General features: G+C 47.0%; 2 protein-coding genes across 13 annotated transcripts in view; one reads left to right on the top strand and one right to left on the bottom strand.

Annotated features, from left to right (window-relative positions):
* LPIN2 (lipin 2) overlaps positions 1-24258 on the top strand; it is a 103227-nt gene extending 78969 nt beyond the window's left edge. For 6 of the 8 annotated variants that reach the window (XM_016933402.4, XM_016933401.4, XM_063795535.1 and 3 more), the window contains 12 exons: positions 2879-3066; positions 5189-5282; positions 5688-5757; positions 6549-6638; positions 7555-7637; positions 8993-9137; positions 9818-9966; positions 10504-10590; positions 12170-12322; positions 12718-12832; positions 13488-13591; positions 13913-17352. In XM_016933402.4, the coding sequence (XP_016788891.1) occupies positions 2879-3066; positions 5189-5282; positions 5688-5757; positions 6549-6638; positions 7555-7637; positions 8993-9137; positions 9818-9966; positions 10504-10590; positions 12170-12322; positions 12718-12832; positions 13488-13591; positions 13913-14057 (1423 nt within the window). In that variant the 3' untranslated portion in view covers positions 14058-17352. Of the gene's footprint in view, positions 1-2878; positions 3067-5188; positions 5283-5687; positions 5758-6548; positions 6639-7554; positions 7638-8992; positions 9138-9817; positions 9967-10503; positions 10591-12169; positions 12323-12717; positions 12833-13487; positions 13592-13912; positions 17353-18508 lie in introns of those variants that run through there. The other 2 variants (XR_008540709.2, XM_016933400.4) reach the window with 2 other exon arrangements.
* EMILIN2 (elastin microfibril interfacer 2) overlaps positions 20290-24445 on the bottom strand; it is a 65801-nt gene continuing 61645 nt past the window's right edge. For all 5 annotated transcript variants that reach the window (XM_016933397.4, XM_054672015.2, XM_063795534.1 and 2 more), the window contains one exon: positions 20290-21290. In XM_016933397.4, the coding sequence (XP_016788886.4) occupies positions 20953-21290 (338 nt within the window). In that variant the 3' untranslated portion in view covers positions 20290-20952. The remainder of the gene's footprint in view (positions 21291-24445) is intronic.

A 24445-nucleotide genomic window follows, 5' to 3' on the forward strand; every position in this document is an offset into this window, starting at 1 on the left:
TGAAATAGTCTAGTTATTTCTAGAGTAAAACATTTCATCTCAGGAAAAAGGAACAAGATGATGGTGTCCTTTAGCTAAATCTGATGATGGCTTCAGGTTTTGGAAAATTTAGAAATAGTGCATGTCTTATTTCAATATAGTGACTTGAAATTAATAATTACTTATGAAGACATTTTCAGTACAATGAGGAGAGAGATACTAGTTAAACCTACATAAGGGTATATGACTTCTGATTAGCATTTCCTGTAGTGGTTAATACAAACTCAACATGCTTGGGAAAATTTTTTAGCATTTATTTTATTATGTGTTTTAAAAGAAACACATCTTTATTTGAAAATGTTTTCCAAAGAATGCGTTCACTTCTTTGGAGTCTGAGATCCTGAGCCTTTTCTGAACCGGGTCTGGGTCTGGTGAGGCACTGCCCCCGCGGCCCGTGTTCCCCACATCCCCTGCAGCTCCACAGCTGCCACCCAGACTCCCTCACTGTCCCGCACCATTTTCCCTTTGAATTACTTCAAATATGGGCCTCAAATATGATACACTTGGACTGCCTTCCCAAGTTCATTTCTCCTCTTAGGGGAATTCTGTTAAACTGCTACTCTGTGGTTACAAAAAAACAACTTTTCTCCACAGAAAGTATGACTTGAATATACTGAGCCATAGGCACACATAACATAATTAAACACTTGTAAATGAATTACTGAAAAGTATATTTTGTTTTTTATTTGGAATAGAAAGATGGGATTGATATAAAGCTATTTAAATTTTTTACAGGTATTTTGGGAAAGTTCTTAAAACTCCTTTCTAGCTCTGTCCTAAATTTATCTCAACATATCTACTTCATTTGAAGTAATAGTTGGATTTTTTTAAGGTGAAAAAACTGAAACGGCTTTATTTTAACAGTAGGAAAGTTCAAATATAAGCTGTCATAGAATTACCACTTTTTTCCCCACATTTCCCAGGCCTTAATCATTTATTTATATTGGTATTCCTTCGGTATATGTCTTAGTTTCTCTTTTAAAAAGTGAGGAGAGTAACTAAGGTGATGATACCTTACTCCACTCTACTGTAATTTAACTGTTCACAGTCACTGTCCATGCACTAAGTAAGCTTCTTACCTCATTAACTATTTCTTGAAACATTTCATAAATATTTAAAGATAGTGAGTGAGACTCTTGTAATCCATGTAAGCATTAGTCATGTCATGATCCTTAGCATCTTCATTACCAAATTTACAGTATTTGTAATTATCACTAAACTTTAATATAAATCACACACTTTTGTATTTGGTGGCATCCTGAGTCAGATGGCATCCCCATGTGTGTAGATGTTGTTACTGGTTGGGGTAACACTAGCTGCTGTAGAGGTGGAACTCCTGATCTTGTTGGCCTACCACGATGGAATTTTGTTTCTTGCCCCTGTGAGAATGCTCTGTGTTGGTGTTTAGGGGGAGGCCTTGCCCACAGGGATTCAGGAACACAGGCTCCTTTCACCTTGAGGCTCTCCCATCCCTATAGGGTCTCAGAGTCCAGAGTTTACTGGCAGCAGAGAAAGGAATGAGCATCGCATAGGAGAGGGCCCCTGGGGAGGGGCACCATGTATGCCTTCCGTCCATATTCACGGCTCAGTCATGTGCTCACGTGACCACACCTGACTGCAAGGGGGCCTCGCCGTGTGCCCCGGAGAAAGAGGAGACAGGTGTGGTGAACACAGAAGGGTTGGCCTTGCCCCTCACTCCCAGTATAACAACAGTTCTGCTGACTTTGTGTTTCCAGTGAGAACATTCTGTCAGTCCAGTTAATCTCAATTTTGTGGGTATGAGTGTGCATTGCTATTAAGAGGAAAAAATATCCAAAAACCTGAATGTTTTTGTTGATTCAAATGGGAAACAGGTTTTGAAACTGTTACCTAGTTAAAACATATCTGTAGTCTGCTGCCACCTACTGCTCAAAGATGAGATTTGTTTGAAAGAGCCAGTAAACCTCTGGGTCACTGTTTTTTTAATTCACATAAAAAATACTGGCTTTTTGAATAAAATAAGTGAATTTGAAAATTCTCAATATCTCAAATGTGACATTAAATACCTATTCAAAGGGTATAGAGTAGTAAGCATGGGTGACTGTGAGACTTAAGGTGCTGTGCCATTCATGATTATTCTTTCTCAAATTTACACTTCATTGCATAAGGTTTCCCTTGATCACCTTCTGAAACCTGGCTTCTGTGCCTTATCTTGAAAGATGAAAATATTCAGTAACCTCATCTTTAGCTCCTGGAATAACAGTTACATCCAGTTTATTTCTGAATACATTTCTTTTTCTAGGTGGGTCTTGCCTCTAGAGAATTTGCTCGTTTAATTTCTCCTTCCTTCTTTGTGAGGTAATAGGCGAACTTAGAAAAGATTTGGTTTTAAAGAATATAGCCTTGGACTACAGTAATTTTCTACAGGATGTATAAAGTGCCACAGCTTTTTCTAGGACGTTAGGATCAAAGGTTTCCAAACAGCAGATTTTCTTAATTACCCTGTCATTTTCATCATGGAAATGTAAATAAATACTTGTAACTATTTTACTCCTTTAATTAAAAATCAGAAAGGCCACAGTTGAAATGTTTGCATTATTGTGAATGACCGTGGTGACTTTGTGACGTATTTACTATATTCACAGTTAATTTCTCACTGGTACTATATTAGGTTATCTTTCATGTCATTTATGATATGATTCTAAACCCTATCTAAGAAAAGTTATGCCTGATTGTAGGTCCATCTGTTCTTTTTAGGGGATGTGTTATTTGGTTTGAGCCCCCAGAGAACCATGCAGTAAACTGGGAATTCAAGGAGTTGTAATAAAGCACATCTTTTTCCCCCATCCCCTGTCCACAGTGAATCGGAGCCCGGCTCCAGGCAGTGGCCCGAGTCTGACACACTCTCTGGCTCCCAGTCCCCACAGTCCGTGGGAAGCGCAGCTGCAGATAGCGGCACTGAGTGCCTCTCAGATTCTGCCATGGACTTGCCTGACGTTACCCTCTCCCTTTGCGGGGGCCTCAGTGAAAATGGAGAAATTTCAAAAGGTACGTTGGGTGTTTGTGCCCCGTCTTCATTTCAGAGAGCAATCTGGTCATCACTTGGTTCAAACTTACCATGTAGCCGTTTCAGGATATTTACATTCTTTAGGGATCTTGTGCAGGTAACAGGTATATTCTGTAATGTCAGACCCTTATACCCTCATTTAAGGTCTTAATTGACACCTCTTTATGGGGTGGCTTTGAGGTAGTGTGCCCTTAAAGGCTCTAATTTCAAATTAAGAGGTTGGGAGTTATCAGGCCGCCCTGTTTTCTGAGCCGCCAGGGTGCAATCATCACACTGCACCAGTTTTCTCATCTGTAAAGTTACAGAAACATTTGTGGAACTGGGGCCCAGCTGCCCTTCTGGAAAGCACTGGGCCTTAGACATGAATATAGGGCCCTGAAGTTGTAGAAAATTGATTGTCCACTGAGTAAATGGTCTTTCTGGCAAAAATTAGGAGGATTACTTTCTGTATAAGGCTGGAGGGTTGGCCCACGAGAGTAAAGCTTGCTCAGGAATCGGGAGGGAGTTTAGCAGAGATGTCAGGATGCCTATAGGCTGGGCTGAGTGCCGTGTGCATCCGTCCTCAATTCATCAGCATTGTTTTTTAACCTTCCTTTTAAAACTGAACTCTTAGTATTTCTCAGTTTGGCCTGTGGCCCCTGTATGATTTTCTTCTAAGGGAAAATTTTCTTTCCGTGACTAGTGTCATCTTTTGTCTTCCCTCTCCCTTAGAGGAACTGAAGGCGTGATGTGGCAGACTGCATGGCCAGAGGCTCAGGACCATGTGTTCCTGAAGTCTTTCCTTTCCAGGGTCACAGGAAGCTCATTATGCCTCTTCCCTGTCTCTTCATTGTTTGTTTGCTTTATATTTTGCAAGAAATTTAAAGTGTGTTATGGCCAATGGTTCATTCTAGGGACTAAGTTAAATAGGTCACATTCTTTTTGTTATCCTCTTAAATGTTCAGTTTAAAAAATTATATGGGAGGGAATGCGAAATACAAAATGTAGGTAAAATATAAAAGTTACACCTCTGTTTTAAATATTGGTGACTTAGTCTAGTAGAGTTTATTGGAAGAGGCAGAAATGACAAGTAAATGTAAGTAATACACACATTACCTGGAGAAACAATCCAAGTGAGCAGTTTCTCTGTTAGCCTAGATCTAGGAGAATACAGGTTTAGGAACAGGGTACAAAAATTCATGGGAAGCCCTCATTCACTCTGCAAGAACTTGGGATTTATTTCACAGACCTTGAGCCAAATTCTAGGTTTTTTTGTTTTGCTTTGTTTGTTTTTTTAATTCTCCAAGCAATTGTAACATATGTATTTTGTTGTTGTTTTTATTATTTAAGACAGAGCCTTGCTCTGTCACCCAGGCTGGAATGCAGTGGCACCATCTCAGCTCACTGCAACCTCCATCTCCTGGGTTCAAGCGATTGTCATGCCTGCCTCAGCCTCCCAAGTAGCTGGAATTACAGGTTGGCACCACCACACCCGGCTAATTTTTGTATTTTTAGTAGAGATGGGGTTTCACTGTATTGGCCAGGCTAGTCCCTAACTCCTGACCTCAAGTGATCGGCCCACATCGGCCTACATCGGCCTCCCAGAGTGTTGGAATTACAGGTGTGAGCCACTGTGCCTGGCCCAAACAATTTTAAGATATGTTTTGATATAATGTAGCTTGCTAAAGCTGTAAGACCCCTATGAATATTCCCCAGTTACGCTGTTGCCTGTCAGTAAAGTTTCTTCCTCTGAGAATAGAACTTACAGTTTTCGTGTGTGTGTGTGTGTGTGTGTGTGTGTGTGTGTCTGTCTTTCTGTGTCTGTCTTCCGTCCCTCTCTAGCCACATCTGTATGTATTTTTTTTGAAAGTCTCTGTCATGTCCCTTTTTACTAGTTTGTTTGTTTTCACTGGGAGACAGTGGAAAAGGAGAATAGAAAAGAAGTGTTCTTTCTTGTCCTGGGGATAAAAAGCGTCTGACATTTTGCTTTTGATGAATATTCAAAAATTAGTTTTTTTAGACAGATGATTTTAGCCTTCAATTTCTGCAATGCAGAGAGTATTATAATCTCATATAGGGATTTATGTAATCTCTAACCAAATTGATTATTATTTTACATTGCAGAAAAATTCATGGAGCATATCATTACTTATCACGAATTTGCAGAAAACCCTGGACTTATAGACAATCCTAACCTTGTAATAAGGATATATAATCGGTAAATACTCCTGCTTTTATAATTGTTAAATACTCTTGCAGTTTTTTTACAAGCACCATTGTTAACTGTTACTTATAAAAGTTTTCCTTCTTATAAAACTTGTCATCTCATATAAATTAGCCAATGGGCAATGACTTTGAAGTGAAAGTAAAGCTTCAATTTTATTTTTAAAAGAAGCATTGAAATGTTACTCTGTTTGATAGATTTTACGGCTTCTCTGTTCAGAGAAGTTGTGCTTGAAGCGAAGGTTATTCATGTGGCAAAAAATTTAGCTGATCATCTTTATTGAAAAGAATAAGCAATTTTATATGTTACTTCTCTCCTCTCTCCCTTCCTGATTCCCTCCCCTTCTCTCTTGCTCACTTTCACTGTGTAATGGTTTTGCACAATTTTTGTTTCTCACAGTTACTATAACTGGGCTTTGGCAGCTCCCATGATCCTTAGCTTGCAAGTATTCCAGAAGAGCTTGCCTAAGGTGAGGCGATCCACCATCTGCTGCCTTTCCGAAAGCATCCGCAGTGTCTAGTACTTAACACAAATCCATATGTGCATATTTCTGAACTGGGTACTATTCAAAGTTTTACTTGAGCTTAATATTTAATATAAAAGATCAAAGTCATATGTACCCACTAAAAATATCTCATGCCCAAACTCTAGGAAATTAGCAGGGCTGCCACTTCTTTATTTCATTTTTATTAGATATAAATACTAGTTTCTGATGGTCTGTAAAAGTTGAGAGATTTTACTAATCATAAGTTAAATGTGGAATGAATGAAAAAAACTTTTTCTCCCATTAATATGGGAAGAAGCAGCAAGAAGAAGGTGATGTAGCCAAGAGAAGCTTGACATCAGTGTGGTTAGGGCAGATGGTGGCTAACATACCTGTTATATACAAACTCACAATTGGTTTTTAATCTGTCCACCAAGAAGACATCATCAGCCTAGTTGGTCCTCTTAACTCATGAGAACCACATTTTCCAAAGATAGATAAATGAGATTTGCCCACCTGTCAGCCCCTAAGGTCCTACATAGCAGACCGCCTGGTCTCATGCCACAGAGCTGTCACAAAGCTGTGCTGCCATGAAAGCAGGACGGGGTCTGTCTCTCAGAGGTGTTAAAAACGCTAGAGGAATCTGGGAGGTGTGAAGAGAGCATCGCTCACGTGCTCACATTCCATAGGAAGGCCCCGTCCTTCAGGCTAGCATAGAAGGTAGGTGCTGTGTGGCCAGTAGATTGCCCAGACTAACCCAGGTTGGTTGTTTTCAGGCCACAGTTGAGTCCTGGGTGAAAGACAAGATGCCAAAGAAATCTGGTCGCTGGTGGTTTTGGCGAAAGAGAGAAAGCATGACCAAACAGGTAACAGACCTAGAGGTCATTGTTTCCGTGGGCTGAAAGAAATGAATCTTTCATTTATTCAAAAAACCTTTTTGTCAGGCACAGGAATTTGGACTGTATAGGGCTATTTTACCATATAGCAGTTTCCATTTTTGAGCACTTAGGACGTGCAGGTGTTGTCCCAAGTGGTCCTTTACTGTAGCTCAGCACTAGAGATGTTCGAGTTGCCATTTCACAGGTAAGGAAACTTGGGTGCTTCACGAAGTCACGTAACTGGTGAGAGATGGAGCTGGGGCAAGACCTTGAGTCTGACTCCAGAGCCTGTGCTCTTTCTGCTTCACTGTATTACCTATCAGATAGGAGCAGAAGGTTATCGTCTGCCTGCATAGTTCCAGATGCAAATAACCAGAATCTTTTCCACCAGCTCTCCATAGAAATTCATCCAGAGAACCATACTAAACAAGCAGCAGAGCAAGTCTTTTTTTCCCCAACACCTTCTGAAAAGGAGGGTTCAGGGAGTTCTCACCTGTTTTTCAAATGTCAGAAGGGAAGTCTTGCCTGAACCAAGTTCATGTCCACGTCAGCAAGGGGGCTGCCTTTCAGTCCCTTCTGCACGTGGTGAGTTACTCCCAGGAGGAGAAGGAAGCTGGGGACCTAACAAGTTTGGGTCGCTTGTATTATGTTTTGTGACTTGAAATGGTGCTCTTAAAATGTTTTACTTCTGGGTCTGTAGGGACAGTGATTTGCGTAGAAGCACATGACTTCTGTCTTCGTTTTCTAATTCTTTGGCTCAGAATAGAGAAAGTCTGGTTTTTGAGCATTTTTAAGTTGTGGGTTCAGAAAGCAGTTGTGTTCTTTCCTAGAGAGGGCTGCTGATGAACTTGGCTTATCTGTAGGGAAAAAATTGCATGTTGCCATTATCATCTTGCTGTTACAGCTGCCAGAATCCAAGGAGGGAAAATCTGAGGCACCGCCAGCCAGTGACCTGCCATCCAGCTCCAAGGAGCCGGCCAGTGCCAGGTGGGTGCCCTGTCCTCTGCCCAGCTCATAGCACTCAGGCTCTCTAGCAGGGCCATTACTTCTAAGTTGATTTTGGCAGCTTGTTTAGTTCTTGGGAATATCTTCTACAGATATTACATGCTGTGATATATTTGCGCCACTCAGCAGATGACAACTGCTTTTGTAAAAAACATCACCAGCTTAGAAAAATAAATACCCTACCTCCTTGTGGAGCCGTGGCATCAGTGTATGGGAAGGGGTTATGAGGAATGTTTTAGCCGTGTTGTCCCTGGTGCCTCTGCTCCCTCTGCATCCCATCCGGAGCCAAAGGGAGACATAAAAAATAATCTCAAGGTTGGCTTGGGTGGGTTTCATTTCCTGGAAGAAACAGCATTCTTTGGACAGTTAGGGTGAGCAGCCCCGAGAGGAGTTGCTCGCGATACGCCGTGTTCCTGCTTCTGCCTGTCCACCTCCCCCAGGCCAGTGCATGCTTGCTTCTCCCAGCCCTTGGCTGTCTCATTTAGTGTCTAAGGCTGAGGGTTTATTTTCTTGCCCCTTACCACCCCCCATCCTATATCTTTTAAGGGGTGTCTAAAATTTTTCTTACTAGTTTTTGTTTTTTTCTAGAGTCTCACTGTGTCACTCAGGCTGGGGTGCAATGGCATAATCATAGCTCCTCGGCTCATGCAATCCTGCCTCGGCCTCCTAAGTAGCTGGGACTACAGGCATGGGACACCATGCCTGGCTAATTTTTAAATTTGTATTTTGTAGAGACAGGGTCTTGCTGTGTTGCCCAGGCTGGTCTCAAACTCCTGGGCTCAAGCAGTCCACCTGCCTCAGCCTCCCAAGTAGTTAGGACCACAGACAAGTGTCACTACCCCTGGCTAATTTTTAAATGTTTCGTAGAAACTGGGTCTCCCTATGTTGCCCAGGCTGGTCTCAAACTCCTGGGCTCAAGGTGTCCTCCTAACTCGGCCTCCCAAAGTGTTGGGATTACAGGTGTGAGGCACCGCACCCAGCCGGAGTTTGTTAAATCATTGTAAGCGATTGTGTTTTCTTTAATTTGTGCCTTGTGAAACATACATACCCTCTTCAACAAGAGTCAGTAGACCTTCTAGCATTCACTGGGCATAGCAGAAAATAGCAGGTCATAGTCAGAAAGTAAGTGCTTGCCAGTTATGAAAGTGGCCTTATCAGTTAACAATATGAATATTTCAGGCGTACAGAGCTGTGGATATGGGAGAATGGCAGAAGGGATAATTGTACCCATTCTTAGAAAGGATTTAGGATATCTTTATTTTCTTGATCCTAAATGAAAAGCTCTCATCAATAAAATGCCCTGCTGCCTCTTCCGTAACTGGGCTAATGTTGAACAGGCCGGCCGAGAATGACTCCTCGAGTGATGAGGGGTCACAGGAGCTCGAAGAATCCATCACAGTGGACCCCATCCCTACAGAGCCCCTGAGCCACGGCAGCACAACTTCATATAAGAAGTCTCTCCGCCTTTCCTCAGACCAGATCGTGAGTCTTGCATGATCCGTGTTGTCCAGTAGGACTTATTTTAGTAATGGCTTAATTTGATGCACATCCTCTTCTGTCCACACGTCCCCAGCTGCATACACGCCACACGGCATGGTCGTGTCAATGCCTATCCACAGTGGAACCACGACCGCCGCCCCCAAGAGCTATCAGGCCCACCTGGGGAACCTGTGGCTTGGGTCCTGCCACCCACCCCAGACCTCCTTCCTCCATCTCTTGAGAGTCAGTCGTACACAGCTAACCCAGCGCTCAGCCAGGTACTGTCTCTTAGGAGCCACAGCAATAGAGAAATGACATTTTAGACACAATTTCTCTTCTTATTTCACACCCTGACTTTGACCCATTTTCGGTATGAAAAGGTCTTGCTGGGACCAGAGCAGGCTGTGGCTAAAGCAGTAATTCTCAGTTGTGGAATAAGAGTAGTAGACCTTTTGCTTTGTGGGTGTTCAGAGAAGTCCCTGGAACCCCAAAATACTGTTCAGGCAGTGGCTCCCTCAGCATTGTTAGCTGCACTGGGCACAGGGTGGGCTGTGTCTAAGACCCTGGAAACCATCCTGCCTCTTGTTGGGATTCCGAGACACCAGTTGTTGTTCTGTAAATTTTTAAATCATTTCAAACTATGTTTTCAGCTGATTTTCTTTATTCTTACGCTTTTTAAAAAGGCAAAACTGAAGCTCCACGATGGCCCAAATGATGTTGTGTTTAGTATTACAACCCAGTATCAAGGCACCTGTCGCTGTGCAGGGACCATTTACCTGTGGAACTGGAATGACAAGATCATCATTTCTGATATTGATGGGACAATAACCAAGTAAGCTCAATCCTTCAGGTGGGTGGCAAGGAACAGCCCCGTGCTCAGGGAGGGGCAGGCAGTGTGTGGTGGGGAGTTCCTCACCTGGGGATCGAAGCCCTCAGCCAAGGCATTTTATAAGCCATATGCCCTGAGGCGTCCCCAGTATAGTCCACATGGGGTCATTTTTTTGCATGGAGGAGATGGTGAGGGCACATAACAAATGTCAAAAATCACTTTTGGAAAGATTTAGTTATTTGGTTTCAATTCTGATACGAAAACAAGCCCCTTGACATTGGGGCAGAGGAAAAGAGAATGTGTGGCAGTCAGTTACCTCCAAACACACACATCTGGCGCTCGTGAGACTCCGCTTTCAGAAGCACCTCAGTGGGTGCATTTGCATGGGATGGCCTTGCAGTTGCTTGAAGCTGTGATTAAATCCCCTTTCAAGAGTGTCCCATCACCAATTAGTTATTGGCAGCTGATAGTCAACCAAATAGGAAAACGCTGTATGTGTTTGATTCCTCATAGCTTTTCCTGTTTCTACCGTCTTCTTAGGTCGGATGCTTTGGGACAGATTCTCCCACAGCTGGGCAAAGACTGGACCCACCAGGGTATAGCAAAGCTCTACCATTCCATCAATGAGTAGGTACCCTCCCCACATGTTAACTCGCTCTGGTGAGCTGGAAGCTTGCTTTAAGAACTATAGAACAATGGTGTAAGTCTTCAGTCCACATGAGTCATGTGTTTATGCTGAAGCATTCCCACTCTTCCTCACTCCTTTCCCGTTGATGATGTGGGAGCCGTGTGCACCTGGCATTGGCATCGAACCTGTGTCATCTCAGTTAATCCTCACAGTGCTGTGTTTCAGGCACTACCTATATCTATAACTAGAATGACAGTTATTTTTTTAGCTAGAATTTAATAAGATAGCTGATTTTCATTTTTGGTTTATTTTCTGGGTATTTTAAATTTTTTTTTTTTTTTTTTTTTTTTGAAATGGAGTTTTGCTCTCGTCGCCCAGGCTGAAGTGCAATGGCGCGACCTTGGCTCACTGCAGTCTCCACCTCCCGGGTTCAAGTGATTCTTCTGCCTCAGTCTCCCGAGTAGCTGGGATTACCGGCACATGCCACCACGCCCAGCTAGTTTTGTATTTTTAGTACAGATGGGGTTTCATCATGTTGGTCAGGCTGGTCTTGAACTCCGAACCTCAGGTGATCTCCCCGCCTCGGCCTCCCAAAGTGCTGGGATTACAGGCATGAGCTATTGCGCCCAGCCTTAAAATTGTATTTCTTTGAGTAGATAGTGCACGCATGCATGAGGGAAATAGTTCTTGCAGGGGCTGCTCTCTCTTGGGGCACCCTTTGAGGGGAAGATAGCCGTGCCATGGCCTTTGTGGGTTCCTAATACATATATTACATTGATCTGAAGAATCTCAGTGTCTTTAGCATTAGTTGAGAATACCATAATATGAAAATTACGAATATGTCAGTTACCTGGGTATAATTTTGCTTCTTGTCTGATGGAGTGGTTTGCATCTTGCACATTGCCTTTATAAATAATGTCACCTATATTTTTTCTTTACAGTGGGTAATTTAAAGATAGTCCAAGGTTTTTTCTGTCCTCTAATCTGGCTTTCATGGACTAGATGCTGAACATTTTATATCAGTACTTACGAACTTAACATAATCCTTAGTTGCCTGTACCTCCATTTTTTTCCCACGTTTTCCATGGAAAGGTGAAACTTCTATAATCCTAAGCAGTTTCCTGCTAAATTTGAGAATTTGGTTTTCACAGTAAATGAGAGGAAGTTTATTTGGATCTTTTAAAAGAAAAGTGTGGGTTGGGCATGGTGGCTCACACCTGTAATCCCAGCACTTTGGGAGGCTGAGGTGGGCAGATCACCTGAGGTTAGGAGCTTAAGACCAACCTAGCCAACATGGTGAAACCCTGTCTCTACTAAAAAATATAAAAATTAAGCCGGGCATGGTGTCGCATGCCTGTAATCCTAGCTACTTGGGAGGCTGAGGCAGGAGAATTGCTTGAATCCAGGAGGTGGAGGTTTCAGTGAGCCGAGATGGCGCCATAGCACTCCAGCCTGGGTAACAGAGTGAGACTCAAAAAAAAAAAGAAAGAAAGAAAGAAAGAAAAGTGTGGGGTTTTTTTTTTGTTTTTTTTTCTCTTAGCCAGAACATGTGGGCTAACAGGGTGTGTTTTCTTTCAGGAATGGCTACAAGTTTCTGTACTGCTCGGCCCGTGCCATCGGCATGGCCGACATGACCCGTGGCTACCTGCACTGGGTCAATGACAAGGGCACAATCTTGCCCCGGGGCCCCCTGATGCTGTCCCCCAGCAGCTTGTTCTCCGCCTTCCACAGGTACCTCTCCGGCAGGCAGCCCGCTGCCCCAGCATGTGGGTGGGGCTGGGCCCAAGGTGGGGGGATATGTGGGAACAGACGTCAGATGTTGGAGCCGCCACGCCTCTCCCAGTTCTTTGGTCCCTGGTGGTGTCCTACCACATACTGCTCACTTGCCATGTGGCGGGCCTGGTGAAGAAAGGCAGGTTCTAGGAACCGTCAAGTTTTCTCCTTCCCTAAACTTCATCACTCAAATTTTCTTAGTTATCAGACTGGCAAAGAAGGAGAAGGAAAGATTCCAGTTACAAAGGGTTGAAGAAATTGGGTGGTTGTGAGCACTAAGATTTTTTTAGGACCACTCACTGGGGAAAACGACCATTTTGAGATTGGTGATTGTATTTGTATTTTTTTCTTAGAGAAGTGATAGAAAAGAAACCAGAGAAGTTCAAAATTGAGTGTCTAAATGATATCAAGAACCTGTTTGCCCCGTCTAAGCAGCCCTTCTATGCTGCCTTTGGAAACCGTCCAAATGTGAGTATCTCCTGGGCTCTGGGTTCTGATGTGTGTGGGTGAAATTCAGAGGGATGTACTTCGTGGGGTGTAGCCACGTCCCAATTCTCAAAGCAGTTTTGTAAGCAAAATGAGACATCTGTTCTGCTTGTTCGGTTTTCACTTGATCTATTCCAAATAGCTATAGCAACTGGGGAGGTCCTGTAGGTGCAGATCTGCCCCAGAATTTATACGAAGGACGCTTTTCCATCGTTTCTGTGGCTGCCATTCCATTTCCTCAGGCAGCTCCGGCTCCTCTTCTAAGCAGTTCTGAGCTGCGTCCTTGGATCACTCCAGAGCCAGGGTCAGTGCTGGCCCTTCGCTAGCACTTCCCAACCTGCCTCCCTTCTGCAGGGCCATTGGGCCTCAGGTGTGCAGAAGATGTGGCCTCTCTGGCCTCTTCTGTGCCAGGGCCCCTGGCTTCCCCTTGGTGGCTGCCCAAGTTTTCTGACTCTCCAAGCACCACTCTGTAGTTTAGGTTTGTCTAAAGCTCAGTTTCGGTGGCAACTGCACTGTGCCGCCTCCGCATGTTTTCTGTTGAGTCTGTCTGTGCAGTGCTTCTGGCTCACAAGGAGCCTGAGAAGTATCTCCTGAATTCTCCTCCCTGGAATCACCCGCTTGCTATTTTCTTCTGCAGGATGTCTATGCCTACACACAAGTTGGAGTTCCAGACTGTAGGATATTCACCGTGAACCCCAAGGGTGAATTAATACAAGAAAGAACCAAAGGAAACAAGTCATCGTAAGTACATTCTCAGCTCTCAGCCCAGCGCCCTGCAGCCAGGGGTACAGTTGGGGACAGACAGACCCTGTCCTTTTCCCCCTGATCAAAGGATCAGCTACATCTCCTCTGTGGGTATCTCTCTTTCACAATATCTGTTTGAGGGGGTCTCTGGTTATCCTAGACTTGTAAGAGGGAGTTTGAGCCCTGTGATGGGACTGAGGCCTGCCTCTGAACCTGCCCACCTGAGCAATCTGAGTGACAGCTTCACAGCCCCCTATCTTGTGCCTTTGACCGATCTTGAAGTAATAGCCTGTGCCTCTTCCCCAACCTTTCTCTTAGGTATCACAGGCTGAGTGAGCTCGTGGAGCATGTGTTCCCCCTTCTCAGTAAGGAGCAGAATTCCGCTTTTCCCTGCCCGGAGTTCAGCTCCTTCTGCTACTGGCGAGACCCGATCCCTGAAGTGGACCTGGATGTCCTGTCTTGAGGCGGCACCTCAGTGGGTGGGCAGGGCTTGGTCCCCCTCCCCACAGCAAGGGAAGGCAGCTGGCTCTTCTGCTGACCTCAGATACCAGCCTTCCCCAGCGGGGACGGGTGCTTCTGGAGCTGGTCCCGCCATCCTCCTTTGCCTTCCCAGGCCGGCTGCTCAGGCTCGGCAGGTCTGCAGCTCAGCTCCTGGAAGGAGAAGGGAGGAACTGGGCCTGGGGCTGGAGGCCTGGGATCCCTCCTTCGTGGGTCGCACACATATTTCCTGCTGTGAGCTGGGGCCTCCTTCCATTGCATCATTTTAAAGGAAGAAAAAAAGCAGCTAAAAAAGAGTGGACCAAAACACTGCACACAGTGAAGTGTTCCAGTTTCCACTGGGCAGTTGAGGTGGCTTCTGTAACCAGGGCTGTCTTCAGATGTCAGGGTCCCTGAACTGCTGCGGGCCCAGTCAGTGATGCTGGCTGAAGCTGCCTGTGCACGTTTCTCCTCTGGGTGCCTCATTTCCTGCTACACTGAAGGGGTCAGCTGCTCCAGTGGGCCAAGTTGGGCAGGACCCCAGCCCCTGCAGGGCCCATGCACCAGAGCCACTGAGCCCAGTCCCATAAACCTGGCCCTCTTTGGGGAAAGATCCCCACAGAGCATCCTCCTCTCATCTGTGACAACTCCACGAGCCCTTAATTTCTTAGACCTCACCAGAAGAACAGGTCTCACAAGTATATATTTGATGTCTGTAATAAAAGTGGGAAGGTGGGTCTTAAAACAGACCAAACCCCGCCCCGCCCCCAACAACTCTGCTTTTAGGGAGGCCTCAGAAATGCAGATAGGCGGTTGAGTGGGGTCCTGGGAAGAGCGCTGGATCCCTCTGCTTGCTGCCTGGTGCGGGCCTTTGGAAAGCATCTTGCCTTGGGACAGGATTTCTAAAATTCTGTGATTCAGATTTGTCAGGGAAGCACAGTGAAGCTTGCTTAAAGGCACTGGCCAGCAGTGTGTGACTTTGGCTTTTGGAATCACACCCTGTAATCGGGCCCGTGGAAGCAGTGTCAAAGAGGGGTCTTGGAGCTCCTATGGAGCAGACTGCCCCCCGAGCAGTGTCCCCAACCTAGCCCTGTGAGACCCCATGGGGACACGGGTGCCTACGTATTTTCACTAGAATATACATGGTAGCTCCATTTACTGATGCGGTTGTAATGAGCTCACATCATGTCTGAAGAGATGGCACCAGGGAAAGCTGTGCCATAAGCTGCTCCAGAGCTTTTGGTTTGCTGAGTGTTGACAGAGCTGCACTCTTAACATCAAGAGAACCGTCAGGAGCCCAGAACCAACCCCAGGTCTTGGTCTCCATTGGCGAGAACACAGGACATGGTGGTTCCTGAGCAGAGAGGGATCTGCAGATATAGGCTTGGTGCTCGGGGTGGTCTCATGGCCAACTCTTCATGCCCCTGCCGTTGTAGTGGAACCTCTACATGTTTTAGTTTGCTTCACCTGAAATAATGCTGATCTAGAGATAGAGAAATAGGGGTGGTTATTTTTCCAGATTGGAGAGTTGAAAGTCCCTGACTGATTTCAGCCATTTTCCTAGTGCTTGTCGGATGCAGAGACAATGTTGAAATCCCCTAAACACAGTTCTCAGTGGCAAAACCTAGGAAGGCTCATGTTCCCAGAGAAGGGACCACATGAGCCTTCTCCCATGCAAAGCTTCCCCCAGCTTAAATAGTTCATAAGGACTAATTGTTTAATGAGTTTATTTATCTACAGTAGGTTAGGGATCCTGGGTTCTGTTTATATGAAGTTCTACCCAGTTTGTGAATTCTAGTACAGCAGCCATGCAGCCACCTTATTTCATAGATGCCATCTGTGTGTCCTCTTGACTATCTTCTATTTAGAGGAAGAATGAGAGCTTTGTGTGTTTAACTGAGCTTATAGTAGGACTTCTTTGCCTATGTATGGTACTGAAAAATCTTCATATACATCTTTAATCCTTTTTAGGTTGTCCTTTAAAGAGTTTTTGACTAGTTTCTTTTTCTTGACAGCTCTTCTCTTTGGACACATGGGCCTTCTTAGAGGGTTCAGTCTAGGACCCGGCTCTCCTGGCCCTGTGTTGAGGGTAGCTGGTCCCTCTGTCCCTGTGTCTGCTAGCACTAGACTTTGTTGCTGCAGATTGATCCAGTGGGTACATAGGCTAATTAATGTGAGTCTTTTTCCTTGTTTAAAGGAGTCCCTCTTGCTGAAAGTAGATGATTACTATTGCTGTAGTGTTAGGAAAGTATTAAGTTTGTGCTGAAAATCCATTGCCATTTGGTACAAATGACATTTGTTCTTTCTGTGAAAGAGATGCCCTCGAGTGTGTTTGTACACAAACCCTTAGGACGGTGAGTTGAAGCATCACCCTCGCGCTATCTTCAGTGACGGGTGACGGCTCAGGGAGATGGCAGGCAGATTGGGCTCTAAGTCATTATTCTCTCAGTTACTCCATTGGTGAAATGGCCCTTTCCCTCTTTGCAGTTCAGTCTAAGTCTCGTATTTGCTTTGCTGTCTGTGTGCTGAAGCTCGTCCCGTGTGAGTTGCTGTCTGCCCCTTGTCAGGCTGTGAGGTGCTCGTGTAGACCTGGAGCATGCAGGCTGCCTCCGTTTTTGGGTACTGTGTTGTGTTTTGCCCTGTCTAAAAACATGTGCATAGTTTTCAACTGGAAAAAGAAAAAACTTAAAAATGGGATGTCCTAAAATGAAAGCTGCTCAAAGTCACAGAACAACCGAGGGACAAAGGAGAGTGGATGACTGGGAAGCGCTGGCCCGGAACAGCCCCTGCAACTGTGGGGCCTGCACACAGCCCTTCCACAGTTGGCACTGCAGGTGCAGGCCAACCCTTTAAAGAACAAACAAGGAAGTCAGCTCTTTCACTTTTTACAAGTTGGCAAAAACAGACTTCCAGGGAATTTCGATGTTTTCCCATGTTGTAGAGCTTCCAGGGTTTAATAAAACTGGTTAAAAATTGAGTCTTTCCCTGAAGTAAGTGCTCTTTCCAGATGAAAACTACTCTTTTGGTTTTGTTTGAAAGTAAGAAAGGGAGGGGAAACTTTGCTCTTTTAATAATTATGTTCAGCCTATGATGAAGTATTTGATTATTAGACAGCAATGTCACTAATAAGTTTTAAGTTGTCCAAAGTTAATTGTAAACATCATCAGTACAGTACTCTTAGTTACAGTAAAGCAATTGTTGCAAGATGAATGGCTAATATTTTGGTGCAGTGTTTGATGTTCAAAACAAAATGTTACAACAATAAACGAACATAAACTGAATGCATTTGGCTCTTTTCTTCAGGGGACATTGAAACCATCTTTCTAGATTCTTGCCAGAAATTGGTAATTTCCATAAATTAGCATCTTGATCTTTGCTGACACTTAAATTTGTCTACAGCAGGAGCTCCTTTTTGTTGCTTATTCTTAAAACCTGGCTTCAGAAGTGCAGCTACACCCCCAGGAACTAACCTCTTGCTTTGTACCTTCTGCCAGGAAATGACCCATCCACATGTGACTTCTGCTGTGGTCTCACGGCTGTCCAGGAGGCTGTGTTTACCTCCTCTCCCTAAGCACTTGAATTCCCTGGGAGTCCTGTCCAGAGCCCCTGGACACCCCACCTTTCCTTAAACCCTTCCTTAGGGTGGGTATGATTTAGCAATCAATCCTGATGTTTTCATCACAGAGTCAGAGTGACCTTTGATCAAAACCACATCGCATATATTACTTACATGGTGATGTTTTGTCCTCTCAGATTGCTGGGCCCTTAACCAGATGCAGCATATGCTGAACCCTGCATCCCAAAGGCCCTCCACAGGAGCGTGTGTTCAGGATGGAAATGTTTGCATTCCGTGCCTCCTTGCCATGACGTGATGGCAACCATGGGTCTTTGGGAATGCAAAAGAAGAGCTCAGGGAAATTGGTTACAAAGGAAATGGTCTTTACCCAGAGCAGCTTTGAGGGCTTCAGGGGAGCAGTGAACTTTGCATACCTGAGCTCTGAGGACGTGCCTGCGTGTGGCTTCTCTCTGTTTTGCCCCGCACCCATTGGAGTTGGCATGTGTCCTTCCGTTTTCTTTCCCGTTTATAGGATGGCATAAGGAAAATACACATTTATGTTTAGAAAGGGGCTGTGGTGTGGATTGGATATGTGCAAAGCTGGGTTTCCAAGCTTACAGGCATGAACGAAGTGACTCCAATCACAAATACTCCCTGTCAAGCTGCAAATACATAAATTGTGAGAAAATTAGTCACCTGGGAAAGCTAGATTAACATGCCAACCAGGAAGTAATTTCAAATGCAGTTTAAGGTTTGCATTTATTGACGATACCATTTTGTTTTTAATCGTGTAAATGAGGCCATTTGTTAGTGTTACGTGGAGGTTTGGAGGGGATGTCACAGTCCTTCTCTACTTAAGAAGTGTCCTGACCTTTTCTCAGCAACAACTTGATATCAGAAGTTGTGAACTTGGCTGGGCGTGGTGGCTCATACCTGTAATCCCAGCACTTTGGGAGGCCGAGGTGGGCGGATTGGCTGAGCTCAGGAGTTCGCGACCAGCCTGGGCAACACGGTGAAACCCCGTCTCTACTAAAATACAAAAAATTAACCGGGCGTGGCGGCATGCACCTGTAGTCCCTGCTACTCGGGAGGCTGAGGTAGGAGAATTGCTTGAACCTGGGAGGCGGAGGTTGCAGTGAGCTGAGATCGCGCTACTGCACTCCAGCCTGGGCGACAGAGTAGGACTGTCTCCCCCCTCCCCAAAAAAAAAAGTTGTGAACTTGTGCCTGATTCTGTCTCAGGGTTTGGTATGCCTCTGACTCGCAGGCACTACTTCAGGGGTGATGACTTCTTGAAGGGCTGCTTCGAACCCCACAGCCTTAAGCTCAGCTGACCTTGTTGTTCTACTACCTGTACAAAAAGACAGCCTTTCCCTTTCTAAAGATGTCTCCTAAGTGGGCCAGGATCCACCTGTCATCCAGCTTTATCTCAAAGTAGAGGCAGGCTCCAGCCATAATGAGGCATATTCTGTTTTGCCTGTCTTGAATACACAGAGCTGAGATTCACCATTGTTGGTGAGTAGAGATGCACTGAGAGGAGGACTGGGTTTTACCTGATGTTCCAGACCCATCTACGGAGTAGGGAAAGCAGCAGGTAGTCATCACCCACCTTTTGCCTGGGCCCTGCCCCTGCAGCTCTTGAGCACGTCCCCTTGGGCGCCGAGTGCGGTCTTTTCAAAAGGAGCGTGAGAGGAGAGGAGAGGGCGATGGCGCGTGCCCGCTGGGTTTTCCTGAAAACACTGCTGCACTGGGGCGCTTTCCATGAGTCATTCCTAGGACAGCCAAGGATACTCTGACAGCTCTCTTTAGCCAGTTCCCCAGCTGTAGTAATGGGGTGGGATGCCATTCTCCCTCCCGCTCCTGGACAAAGAGGTCCACATTTTAAATAATAAAACGGCAAACCTTTAGTTCTTGCTGATACCTTCCTAGCTGTGGCGGGGGGAGTAAATAGGAACTCTGAAGTGTCCAGTGGCCACCCTGTAAATTCATTTGCAAACAATTCTTAAAGCATTTTTTTTTACAGCATAAGAGCATCTTCTGGGCCAAGGAAACTGCAGCTCTTGATTCTACCGTCCAAACCTTTCCCCAGTGGGACTTGATTAACCAGTAGGTTTTACCAACCTGATCCACAGAGACTACCTTGAACTCAGGGTGCTGAGAGGTCTCCGTGGCCACTGGTGACACATTAATACTCCCGGGCCTCCCCTCAGTGGAGGCGTCTCGCTGTGTGAAGATGCCGTGTTCTCAGATGGGCTCAGCTGTCAGCGTGTGGCCAGCGTTAGGTTGAGCCTCCTGCTGCTTAGAAACCCAAGAGCTCGGCGAGCTGTGTCTGCTGGAGATTGGTGCAGTGAAGCAGCAGGGATCAAGTTAGCCTGGGCAGCTGCTGTGGGATCTGAGTGCAGCATCCCCAGAGGAGCCGCTCCAGCTGCAGATGACATGGGGCCTTGACCTCCATGCACATCTGGTCCGTCTTCACAAGCCAGAAACAAAACCCAAGTGTATAGCTTGGATGCGGAGGGGTAACAGTTTTGTAGCTGAGATTAATTTTACTCAAGATTACTTTCTGTAGCCCTTTTTGAAACAAAAAATTTCTTAAGTTTGCTTTTTAGCAACAACTCCCGATCTGTAAGGGACCACACTTAAATTAACAAAAGTAACTGGAAATGGCTTTACATCTTTATTGACACTCCCTGTCTTTGCACTTAAATTGTACATGCCATTTAAGGAGCCCAGCAAGCTTTGGGAACAGTCTCTAACGCATCCCTATTTGCAGCTGGGCCAAGGCCCGCCTGAGCAGGCTAAGTCCCAGGCGGCAATGGTGAGCCAAGCGTGGAACAGCCCAAACTAAAGTCGGGGTCTCTGTGCGGCGGCACGGGCCACTTCGGCACTTCAGTGTTTAAACTTCTGCATGCAGTGTAAAGACAGACAGCTGGCCACAGTGCTGCCCTGCAGTAAAGACCAGCCACCGTGACCGGCTCTCCCCTGCCTCCCTCCTCCCAGCCCACAGTCAGACGGAGCCTCTGTGGCAAGCTCAGGCCCAGTCCAGGGCCCTCAGAGTGTAGATACAGGTAGAGGCCTTTCCAAGTCTTCCAGTTGTCCAGTTAGGGTGGCAGAAAAGTCAGTGGCCATGTTCACCGTGTGCCTCACTCTTTGCAGCCTGGCTGGATGCAGTAAGGCATGGTGGCCTCAACAGCGAGGGAAGGCCTTTATGTTGGGGCCTATGTGGAAACTCTAGCCCCGTGCTTCCATTACATACAAACCGAATATATTAAAGCTTTAGAGTTTTTACAACTATCTATCTTTCCCCTGACATCTCCCCAGCCACCTTAGAGGTGGGAAAGGAAAGGATATAAGAAAACCCCACTAAATGTGGAGTACATTTCGTCAAAGTCTGTGTGAGCCAGCTTGCCTCCAGTCACCACGACGTTGACTGCATCTCCCGCCTTCAGGTGCACGATGAGGTGGAATGCCCCCGGGCCCCCGCAGGTATGCAAAGCCCCTGGAGGGCGGTGGTATTCCAGGAACTCTCTCCTGTACCCAGCGGTATGCAGCTGGGCCACGCTGGCGTTGGAGACCGACAGCACTGCTTCCACGTAGGCGTCTCTCTCGGGGGTGAGGGTGGCCGTGATCAGGTAGCGCCCATCATAAGGAGCCGTGAAGACCCCTGCGGGGAGAAAGGCAAACCCTGTGCTCACCTGCTGTCGTCACAGCCCTTGCCATGGTAGTAAGTGGCCCCCTAGTGATTAACCTGGGCCTGGGAGACCAGCCATCTCTGTCTTCCCATGGTAGCTGGCTGCCTGCCTCAGCTTCTTTTTATGCTCATCCCCTACAGCCTACCAGTGATGCAGAGGCCACCTTAGCCCATACCACTTTTTGCCATGGGCCTAAGAATGCCTCTTGGAGGCATTCCTTATTGGAAGCACCTAAAGGCTAAAGTCAGCCTCAAAGCTTGGCTGCTGGGCAGAATACCCGTGAGGCAGGGCCAATAAAAACGAAGCTTGCCACCAACCCAGGGAGAGGCAGACATGGCACCTTGTAACCCCAGGGGCCATGCCAGGCTCCTCGTGTAAGAGGCCCATTCTCCTCATGCTGGGCAATGGCCAGAAGTGAGCACTGATACTCAGCCCATGACCCACATGTTCTGGGCCCAGGGTGGGAAAGGAAGTGGTGGCCAAAGGTGAGGAAGGTGGAAAGATCTGTACATGTCACAATTCGCTAAGCAGAAGCAGCTGTAGGTGGCCTCACAGCTAGGAGAGTCAGTGCCAACACCAAATGCCAGCAGGAATGGCCATCACTCACGGGCTCCGCAGTGGACACCGGACCTTGCCGCTGACAACAAGCCAAGAGTGGACATAAAACGGAGGGCCCAGGAGCTAAAAAGGGTGGTCCTGGCCATGCGTGGTGGCTTACGCCTGTAATCCCAGCACTTTGGGAGGCCAAGGTGGGCAGATCACCTGAGGTCAGGAGTTTGAGACCAGCCTGGCCAACACGGATAACCCCATCTCTACTAAAAATACAAAAAAAAATTAGATGGGCATGGTGGCGTGCACCTGTAGTCGCAACTACTCAGGAGGCTGAGGCACGAGAATCCCTTAAACCCATGTGGCGGAGGTTGCAGTGAGCAGAGATGACACCACTGCACTCCAGCCTGGGTGACAGAACAAGACTGTCAGAAAAAAAAAAAAAAAAAAAAGGTGGTTGTCAGGAGCCCAAGCCTTCAATCTGCTCTGGAAAACAGAAGAGGCCCGGCTACCCAGTCCCCTTCCCAACTTTGAACAGCAAGTAACTGAGGGCTTTCCAGATGCTTCCTAAGGTACCTGGCCCTGAGGCCAGCACCAGCCCTGGCGTTTTGAGTGTGGCCTTCACCTTTGTTCAGAGTCGCCTGTGGTGAAGCCTCACTCAGTTCACCCAGAATTTTCTTTCTGCACCTGCTCCATGCAAGACAAGTGGTAGTTCTGGGAATGCGAGACTATAGGTCACAATCCCTGCCTGCAAGCGCCACCCGACCTATCCAAGCAGATGAACCATCCCTATGGCCAAGGCAGTGCAGAGTGACCTGGGGAGCATGGCCTTGTTACAGTCAGGCAGATGGGAGCAGGGCAGGAGAGCCCCTACCCCAACTAGGAATGTCAGGCAACCATCAGATGATGGTCCTGCAGTTGTTAACTGTCTCTCTAAATTAATGATTGGTTGCAGCCAGCACCACAGAAAGGCAGTCGCCCAATAGTCAGACAAAACCTGAAGCCGATGATCAGCTGCTTCCAGATAAGATCTCCAGAGTTGGGCGATGAAGCTCATGCATGTGCATTAAGAGGCAAAAATGATGTTTCAAATGGTGTTTAACTGGTGTGTGACCTCCTGGGAACACTTGACTGGTACAGGAAGAACACCTCGTGGGCACATGCACAACTCCAGGAAACACTGCGCACGCCCCCCTCTTAGGCACTGGTAGGCCCCTGTGCATGCGGATGGCCCCCCAAGGGAAGAATCAGGAAAGGGACGCAACCCTGGAAGCATGCCAATGTATAAGACCCCAAGTCACCTGTCAGACCGCACTTGAATCTCTCAAGTCGCCCACTTGGCCGTCTTCCGAGTGTACTTTCCTTCCTGCTCTAAAACTTGCCTCAGTCTCACTCTGCCTCATGCCCCTTGGTCAAATTCTTTCTTCTGAGGAGGCAAGCATTGAGGCCTTTATGGATTCCCCTTCCCTGATGTACTGACCCCAAAGGCCACTGCCACTCTGAGCAGAGGCCTGGAGGTCTGTGGGGCCCAGGAGGAAGCTACATGGCGGTGGAAAGTAAGTAGCGTTCCCTCTCGCCCTGACCTTAGATGCCAAGCTCCAGCTTAATCAGCCCGGGGCACTGAGAATTCATTTCTCTGAGTTCTGCAGGTAACTTAGGCTTGCTAACATAACAGTTAAGAGCCACTGACTAAGGACAGATGGGATTTAGCCAGACAGTGACTAGACAGGGCAAACGTGAGGCTGGGGGTGGCTAAAAACTACCAAGAAGGAAACCAAGTCCCCCTCCCTCCCAGTGGCTTATGGGTGGCAAGGCCTCCCTGAAATCCACTGCCCCACCCCCCTCCAGGAGGCCCTGTTCACAGTGCGTGAGCAGAACAGTGACTGCTGAGGGCAGAGAGAGACGTCAGGAAAGACCCCGGGCTGTGGGGACCTCCCCACACCTGCCTGGGAGCTCTGTCCTGATGGGCCCAGGCACCCCCGGACCCTGCTTTCCGTGGAGCTGCCCTCCGTCCGGGCAGAGCAGCCCAGCCCAGGTGGACACTGATGGGACACAAGGAACTCGGAGGTAAACTCCACACCCATGATCCTTGGGACCTCCAGCAACAACCCGGGGCAGGGGGACATGCCAGGCGCTGCAGAAAGACTCAAGCTCCCAGCTGAAGGGATTCTGTTGCAGAGCATGAGGCCCTCTGGGGAGCGCAGTCCCTCTTGTGGCTCTGTTCATCATAAACTAGGAGACCCTGAGGGAGCCTCCCGCTTGTCCTGGCCCAGGTTGTCAGGATGACTGTCGGAGCCTGAGAGAGAGGGGTGCAATGGTGGCTATCAGAGGTGGCCAGGGCATGGCGGGCTGTGCCGGCACAGCCCTCATAACTGCTGTAAAAAATGAATAGCAACCCCAGTGGTGAATGCTGAAGACTAGCGTGTTGACCTCACGACTAGAAAATGTTACACACCCATGCAGCCTGCAGCCCTCGAGCTGGGACACGTTCTACGTGAAAGCCCACAGAGTGGGGCAGAGGAGTGCAGGCCCACTCGGGTATCTGCTCCAGGGTGGCGTCCTCCCTGAGCCCACGGGA

Source organism: Pan troglodytes, chromosome 17 (genome assembly GCF_028858775.2).
Source record: "Pan troglodytes isolate AG18354 chromosome 17, NHGRI_mPanTro3-v2.0_pri, whole genome shotgun sequence".
Classification (NCBI taxonomy): domain Eukaryota; kingdom Metazoa; phylum Chordata; class Mammalia; order Primates; family Hominidae; genus Pan; species Pan troglodytes.